This window comes from Struthio camelus, chromosome 18, assembly GCF_040807025.1.
Source record: "Struthio camelus isolate bStrCam1 chromosome 18, bStrCam1.hap1, whole genome shotgun sequence".
Lineage (NCBI taxonomy): Eukaryota > Metazoa > Chordata > Aves > Struthioniformes > Struthionidae > Struthio > Struthio camelus.
The window spans coordinates 18,489,162-18,497,095 of NC_090959.1; the positions used below are offsets into that span (position 1 = coordinate 18,489,162).

At 75.4% G+C, this 7,934-nt stretch overlaps 1 protein-coding gene across 1 annotated transcript; it reads left to right on the top strand.

Moving 5' to 3' along the window:
- The first annotated feature begins 494 nt into the window (after positions 1 to 494).
- Positions 495 to 4,725, top strand: LOC138061527 (bactericidal permeability-increasing protein-like). Its single transcript, XM_068912732.1, has 15 exons — positions 495 to 658; positions 786 to 900; positions 989 to 1,117; positions 1,192 to 1,347; positions 1,455 to 1,518; positions 1,630 to 1,690; positions 1,794 to 1,885; positions 2,000 to 2,176; positions 2,267 to 2,326; positions 2,630 to 2,797; positions 3,019 to 3,086; positions 3,370 to 3,412; positions 3,593 to 3,656; positions 3,732 to 3,808; positions 4,481 to 4,725. Exons 1-15 carry the CDS (start codon positions 556 to 558, stop codon positions 4,520 to 4,522), a joined length of 1,419 nt encoding a protein of 472 aa, XP_068768833.1. The 5' UTR covers positions 495 to 555; the 3' UTR covers positions 4,523 to 4,725.
- The last annotated feature ends 3,209 nt before the right edge of the window (positions 4,726 to 7,934 follow it).

Sequence of the window (7,934 nt, forward strand, 5' to 3'; positions counted from 1 at the left end):
GCACCTGCACCTGCACCCGCACCTACACCAGCACCCGCACCCGCACCCACACCTGCACCTACATCCACACCTGCACCCGCACCTGCACCTATACCCACACCTGCACCTGCACCCGCACCCGCACCCGCACGCCGGCTCGTGCTCCCCACGGGGCGACAGCGGCACGAAAGCAGAGAAGCAAACCGTGGAGGGCAGCGGCTGGTCCCTCCCCGCCCGGCGCCGCGGCTGCCCCGGCTCCCGGCAGCGCCGCGTGGGACCCCCCGGCGGCTCCGCTCCCAGGGCCGGACAGCGCGGGAACCGGCTTCCCCTCTGAGTCACGCGTTGGGCAAGGGCGGGCTGTGGCCCCGGCACGTGCGGGAAGCGCCGGAGGAAGGCGCCCGCCGGGACGGCGGCGGGACTGTCCCCGCAGCCCCCCTGATGTCACCCGGGGCTCCCCGGCCCCGATATAAGTGGTGGCGGGGCGGGCGGCCGCGGCGGGCGCAGGAGGCGGTGAGGGCGTCGCGGTGCTCAGCACCCTGCTCTGCTCCAGCCGCCAGGCCCCGCCGCGCTCCAGCCATGGCCGGCCTCTCCCTGCTGCTGCTGCTGGCCGCCGGCTCGGCCCTGGCCGCCCCCAACCCCGGCCTCAAGGGCAGGGTGACCCGGCAGGCTCTGGACTACGGTGGGTCTGGCGCCCCGGGAGGGGGCCGCGGCGGGGTGCTGGCGGGGGCCGGCTGCGGGTCCTGCAGCGGCGGCGGCGGCGGCACCCCGCGGCCCCGGCCGTGCCCGACCGCGGCGCTCTGCCCCAGGCCGGCGCGTGGGGCTGGAGAGGCTGCGGGCGCTGCTGCAGAAGGAGCACGTGCTGAACGTGACGGGCTCGTACCGCCTGCCGCTGCTGGGCCAGCTCGCCTTCGCCGTGCCCCGGTAGGAGCCCGCGCCGGCCGGCCGCCCGCCGGGGCCCCCGCGGGTGCTGCGCCGGCCGGCGCCGAGCCCAGGCTCTCCGCCTCGGCAGGGTCCGCGTGCACGAGCTGCAGATCAACGACTCCGCCGTGGACTTCTCGGAGGACGTGGGCGTCAGGCTCACGGTCCGGCGAGCCCAAATCCGGCTGAGCGGCGACTGGGCGGCCGAGCTCTGGCCAGTGTGAGTCCCGGCGCGGCGGGGGGGCCGGCGGCACGGGCGGCCGGGCGCCCCCCGCTCACCGCTGCGCCCCGCAGCCGGGACGGCGGCGTCCTCGAGGTGCAGGCGGGCGACGTGGCCGTGTCGGCGGTGCTGGGGGTGAGCGCGGACGGCGGCGGCCACCCCGCCGTGCGGAGCGCCGGCTGCCACGCCAGCGTCGGCCACCTGCGCCTGGAGTTTCGCCACGGGCAGAGGTAACGGCGCGGCGCCCTCGGCCCCCGGGCACGTGGGGCCCCCCCCGGCGGTGCCCCGGGACCCTTTTGGGGCGCGCCGGGCTGAGGGCACCGCGCTGTCCCCGCAGCTGGCTCTACAACCTCCTGGCGCCGGCGCTGCAAGGACCCCTGCGCCTGGAGCTCGGCCAGCAGGTGAGCGCCGGGCACCGGCCATGGCGGCGGCGGCCCCGTCCCTCCGTGCGCGGCGGCCCCGGGCCCGTCCCCGCTCCGCGGGGCTCGCTGACGCCGGCTCTCCGCTTCCAGCTCTGCCTCGAGCTCCAGCGCGGCGTCGGCAGGCTGCAGGAGGCCCTGAAGGACGTGCGAGGTGGGGGGCGCCGGGGGCCGGGGGGGCTGCGAGGGGCCCGCGGGGGCTGCGCGACGGGGCCGGCGGCCCGGCTGGTCCCGACCTCGTGCCCGCCGCCCCGCAGTGTCCGCCCAGCTCGACCCCTTCGCCGCCATCGACTACTCGCTGCTGCGGAGGCCGGAGATCACCGCGGAGCACGCGGACGTCAGCGTCAAGGTAGCGGCGGCCGGGCAGCGGCGGGCTGCAGCGGGCGGCCAGGGCCGGGCTGGCCCCAACGCCGTGGCCGTCCACCTGCCCTCCATCCATCTGTCCATCTGTCCGTCCGCGCAGGGGGAGGTCTTCGGCGTGGGCTGGCACCGGCAGAGCCCCTTCTCGGCGGCGCCCGTGCTGCTGCCCGAGGCGCGGGCGCCCATGCTGCTCCTGGGCGTCACCGACTTCGTCGCCAACTCCGCCGCCTTCGTGTACTTCACGGCCGGCGCGCTGCGCTGGACCGTCACCGGCAGCACGGTACGGCCCCGGGGCCGGGGCTCGCGGCCGCCCTGCCCGCGCCGGCCCGGCTTCGCCCCAGCGGCCCCTTCCCCTCCGCCTGCCTTGCAGCTCCCGCGGCGCTTCCCGCTCCGGCTGCGGACCGACAGCCTGGGGCTCTTCTCCCCGCGGGTGAGCAGGGGCCGGGAGCCGTCCCCGCACCGGGCAGGACGGGACACGGGACGGTCGGGATGCAGGAGGGATGCAACGCAGGAGGGACGGGCCGCAGGCTCTCTGGACGGAGGCGGGATGCGACACGGGCTGGATGGGATGCGGGCCGGTCCAGACAGATGTGGGATGCGACACGGGCCGGTTGGGATGGCAGTGGGATGCAACACGGGTAGGATGGGACGTGGGCTGGTCCAGACAGAGGTGGGATGCGACGTGGGCAGGATGGGACGCGGGCCGGTCCCCAGCGTCCTTGGCGCTCCCCAGCTGCAGGAGCTCTACCCGGACCAGCCCATGGAGCTGCACCTCTCGGCCCGCCGGCAGCCCCTGCTCTCCTGCCGCCCCGACGGCCTGCGCCTCGCTCTCTTTGGCTCCGCGGAGGCCTTCGTGGTCCTGCCCAATGCCACCCGCATCTCCACTTTTCTGCTGAATATTGTGAGTATCCGGGGCCGGGGGGGGGGGGGGGGGGGTCTAGGGCCTGGCCCAGAGGGGCTCAGCTGGGGCTGGCCCTGCCCTGGAATCCCAGCTGGGCTGTGCTGGGCCGTGCTGGGCCGTGCTGGGGGGTGCTGGGCCATGCTGGGCCGTGCTGGGCCATGCTGGGTGATGCTGGGTGGCAGGCACTGCCCTGGTCTTTCCAACATCTCTTCTTGCTGCAGGATGCCAACGTGACGGGGAAGCCGATCCTCACCGCGAGCAGGATCGGGGGCTCCGTGAGCCTGGAGGGGTGAGCCCCCCACCCCGGGGCCAGGGGGCTGAGTCCCGGGAGCCCCCAGAGAAGCTCCCCCTTCTCGACCTCCAGCCTTTCCCCTCCCCGGGGTCTGCCCCTGCCCATGCCCCGTGCCTAGTGCTTGCACCCCAGCTCGGCGGGCTCCCGGCTCCCCCCACCCCGGCCAGCAGGACCCTGCCCCAAATCCCCCCCTCCCCACCCGGGATCAGCCCCCTCCCGTCCCGGGGAGGGGGCAAGCCCCGGCCCCGTGCCCGCCTCTGACCCGGCTCTCTCCCGCCAGCCTCAGCGTGGCGCAGGTGGAGTCGCGCGTGGGGCCGCTGGAGGTGAGCGGGACGCGGCGGGGCCGGGGGCTCACGCCGGGCCGGGGCGCAGGGGGCTGCGTGCCGGGGCCGGGCCGTGGCCTTGGCACCCCCTGCCCCGGGGCGGCGTGCAAGGCGCTGCCAGCTGGGGCGGGCGCCGTGGTCGGGGTCTGCAGGGCTCACGGGGCGCTCGGCCTGCCGCAGGTGAAGAACCTGGAGAAGCTGCTGAACTTGGGGCTGCGGGTGTTCGGGGTGCCCCTGGCGAACCGTGAGTGCCGCCCCCCTCGCCCGCCGCCCGCCGCCCGCCCCCGGTGCCCCGCTGACGCCGCCGCTTCCCCCGCAGGGAAGCTCCGGGCCGGCTTCCCGCTGCCGCCTGCCGGCCGCCTCCGCCTGCTCAACCCCCACGTCACGCTGCAGGAGGTGGGTACGCGGCCCGCATCCTGCCCTGCGCCCCGCGCCCTGCGCTCCCTGTCCCGTGCCCGTGTCCCCTGTCCTGCATCCTGCGCTCCCTGTCCCACCTCCCACGTCCTGCACCCATGTCCCTCGTCCTGCGCCCCACGTCCTGCACCCTGCGCTCCCTTTCCCACCTCCTACGTCCTGCACCCATGTCCCTCGTCCTGCGCCCCACGTCCTGCGCCCTGCGCTCCCTCTCCCGCGCCCCGTGCCCCGCACCCAGGTCCCTCGTACTGCGCCCCACATCCTGCCCCCTGCGCTCCCTCTCCCGCGCCCCGTGCCCCGCACCCAGGTCCCTCGTCCTGCACCCTGCGCTCCCTGTCCCACCTCCCACGTCCTGCGCCCATGTCCCTCGTCCTGCGCCCCACGTCCTGCCCCCTGCGCTCCCTCTCCCGCCTCCCACGTCCTGCGCCCATGTCCCTCGTCCTGCGCCCCACGTCCTGCGCCCTGCGCTCCCTCTCCCGCCTCCCACGTCCTGCGCCCGTGTCCCTCGTCCTGCGCCCCACGTCCTGCCCCCTGCGCTCCCTCTCCCGCCTCCCACGTCCTGCGCCCATGTCCCTCACCCTGCACCCCACGTCCTGCACCCGGCGGTCCCTGTCCCACGTCCCGCTCACCCCGCTCGCCCCGCTCTCGGCACAGGGCTTCGCGCTCATCGCCACGGACCTGCAGTACGAGCCCTGAGCCAGCGCCGCGCGCGGGACCGACGGGCCGGGCCGCGGGCCCCTCCGAGGCGTCCCACACGCCATCCCACCTCCTGTCTGCCCGCAGCCAGCGAGGGGCTGGGGCCGCTGCCGGCCCCGGGGCTGGTGCAGCCCGCAGCCCCTCGCCCCCCCCCCCCCCCCCCCGGGCAGCCACGGCAGTGATTAAAACTGGATGCATCGCTCAGCCCGGTGCGACGTTTGCGTCTTCTCTGCCCGAGCAGAGCTGTCCCCTGGCCCCGCAGTCCAGGCGGGGGCCCGTTCCCGGCCCCAGGACCGGTTCGGGGCTGCGGATCCAGGCCCGGCGGCTGCGGGGGGCCGGTGCCACGGGGTGCCGTGGCCCCGCGCCGGCCTGCGCGGCTGCAGCGGCGGCAGCCGCTTCCCCCGTCGCCCACGCGATGGTGCTCGTGTCCGTGGCCTCCCCACCGCCGAGCGAGCCCGCCGGGGCCTGCCGCTGGCCCCGCGGCTCCCCAAGCCCCGGCCCCGCTCGCCGCCGGGACGAGCCCGCCGGCCCGGTGCAGCCGGGCGGCCGGTGCCCACGGGCCCGACCCTGGGCCCCGCAGCGACCGCGGAGCCGGAGCCCGGTGCATGGCGCGGCAGCCCGGCGCCCGCCTGGGCTCGGAGCATCCCCCAGGGCCGACCCCGCAGCGGGGCGTCTGGGGGCCCCGCGGTGCTGCCGGGCCGACCCGCGTCTCTTGCGGCTACCAGCTCCGGCCCCGGACCGCCCCGCTCGCAGCCTCGTGGCTGCACTGGGGACCCCGTCTCGCCCCGTCTCTGCCACCACGCCAGCCAGGCGGCCAAGCTGAGGCCTTGGCCACCACCTCCCGCTGCGCCTCGGTGCTGGGGTCAGCGCAGCGCAGCAAGGCGTCCCTGCGCTGCGGGGGGGACGTCGGGGCCGGAGGGTCCCGGGGAAGGAGGCGCCTGCGGCGGGATCGCCCCACGCACGGGCCGCGGGCGCTGCAGCGGCACCCCAGCGAGCGCGGGCACCGCTTTTACCCGCCAGCCGCCTGAGCCCGGCGCCGCGTTCGGTGGGTGGCGGCAGGGAGGACGGGCGCTGTGCACCCCAGGGACCGCCTGGGGACGGGGCAGGGGTTGGGGTGCTGAGCAGCCGCTGCCCAGCACATGCATCGCCCGCAAAATTAAAATGCCCAAGAAATCCCCCCCACCCTCCCGTGCCGCAGAGCCTGCAGCCATGGCCTGGTGCCCCCCTCCCTGGCCGAGGGGCCCTTGCCAGCGTCCCCCAGCGTCCCGCCGCCGGCGGAGGAGAGGAAGGTGGTGCGGGCACCAGGGTGAACCTGGCGCCGGGTGAGCGGCAGAAGGGCCGGACCCCAGCCCTGCCCAGCGCCAGCCCCGCACCATCCTGTTCTCGGGGCAGCAGCCCCCCCCCCAACCCCCCCCCCCCCGGTGCCCCCGCCGCTCGCGGGCAGGGAAGAGGCGCTGCACTGCCGGCAGCTCCTGTTCGGCCCCCAAAGGGCAGAAACGCCCGAAGCCCCCGGCCGGGCTGCAGCCAGCCCAGCGCCCCCCAAGAACCACAGCACCACCGGCAGCTCCAAGGACAGAGTTTATTAGTGGACTGACCTCCACCTGCAAACCGAAGCAGTCGACGCTTGCCCTATGGCGCGCAGGGAGCGGTTCCTACACGGGGGGCTCGGCGCGGGCGGCCAGGCGGGGGCCCCGGCCGGGAGGGCGAGGGAAGGGCCGTAAGGTCTGCGCCAACTCTGCCCCCGCTCTCGCGGCTGCTCCGCTAGCAGAGGAACGAGGCCCCCGGCTCCGGCCCGCCTCGGCCTCCGCACAGCGCGCGGCACCACACATAAATACAGACATACAGATAACAAAAATAGCATTAGAGTATTCACAAATGAATAAAAACTACTCGGATATTTACAGCAGCGCGCGGGCGGTATGTACACAGAGACATGCCCGCGAGGACAGCCCGGGCCTCCCGGCCGTCCCCTACCAACAAGAGCTCGCTGCAGAAGCCAACTTCAGCTTAACAACTTGCGGCGCCGCTGCGGCTCCCGGCCCCGGCAGCAGCCGGGAGCGAAGCGGGGAGAAGCCAGGCACCCTGCCGCAGCACACACCGTCACAGCCACACCACGCCACGGGACGGGGCGCCCTTCCTCCTGCGCTGCGCCGGGGCCGGGCCCAGCGAGCCGAGCGCTGCTGTCCGCGCAGCCACGTGCAGCCCGCGCCCCCCCCCCAGCAAGCTGGGGTGAGCCGGGCAGGCAGGGCCGGCTCGTAGCTGCGCAGAGGCCAGCGGCACTCGGCTCTGCTGGCCCCGCGTGCTGCCCCCCGGGAGGCTCCCGGCCCGTCGCCCTGGGCCCGGGGCAGCACGAGGGAGCCTTCGCCCCCGCACCTGCCCTCGCTCTCCCGCAGAGCCCACGCGCGGGCCGTGGCGGAGCGGCTCCCGGGCCCCGCGCCGGTGCCCGGCCGCGTTCCCCGGGCCCAGGGAGGAGCGCGGCGCCGGCCTGGCCCGGCAGCACGCGGAGCTGCCGCAGGGAGAGGCCGGGGCCGCGGGGGCAGCCGCAGCCCCGCTCCCCTCCGCCCCTTCCGCTCCCACGCTATTTATTCCTGCGCTTGCTGGAAGTTACTTGGGACGCTGCCACCCCGGCTCTCCGGGGAGCCCCTCGTGCCGCCAGGGCGTCCTCCCTTTCCTGCCCCAGCGCCTGTGCCGCCCGCCTCGCGACTGCGGCCAGGGCAAGCGCGCTCCCTGCCCGCCTGCCTCCAGGCCCAGCCCCAACTTGAGAGCGAAGCGCAGCGCAGAGCCCTGCAGGAGCGAGCGCGGGAAGGGCAGGACGGGGTGGGCACACGGCAGGCCATGCGCTGCCCCACAGCAACCTACATTCAGAGGAAGAGGGAGGAGGACGATCCCTTCCCACCGGGGCACAGCCCTGGGCCTGACACGCTCCTGGCTACACACCTGAGACCGGGCCCCAGCTCCCAGCAGCTGACGCCAGGGGAGAACAGGCACGAGAACATAACCTGGAAAGGGTTTTGGGGACAGACGGGCCAGTTCAGAGCTTCTTGCCATCGGCCTCTACAGCACTCAGCCCTTCCTCCCTGCTCCTGGTGGGCGCGCGACTTCCCGGCAAGCTGCACGGCAGCGCCGGGAGCAGCTTTGCCCAGAGGAAGCCGGGACGCGAGAGGAGCGCTGCAGGGATGGCCTGGCCGAGCTCAGCGCCGTCCCCCGCGGCAGCCGGCCTCTTCCCGCGCCTGGGCCTGGCCGCTGCCGCAGAGCAGCAGCCCGGGGCAGGGCTGGGAGCCGCTGTGCAGGTGCTGAGCCACGAGCCGGAGACGCAGCATGCGCGCGGCAGGGGTCACAGAGCCTGGACCCTTGCTCTGGCTAGGGAACCTTATATTAGTGAGACATCTACACACACGCACGCACTCACACA

What these genes read in the sequence shown, in the direction of transcription:
- LOC138061527 (XM_068912732.1), top strand. Translation starts at nt 556, where the DNA reads ATGGCCGGCCTCTCCCTGCTGCTGCTGCTGGCCGCCGGCTCGGCCCTG. An exon ending in GCCTGGAGCTCGGCCAGCAG is followed by an intron (nt 1,519 to 1,629) that starts GTGAGCGCCGGG and finishes CTCCGCTTCCAG; the next exon opens with CTCTGCCTCGAGCTCCAGCG. An exon ending in CCCACGTCACGCTGCAGGAG is followed by an intron (nt 3,809 to 4,480) that starts GTGGGTACGCGG and finishes CTCTCGGCACAG; the next exon opens with GGCTTCGCGCTCATCGCCAC.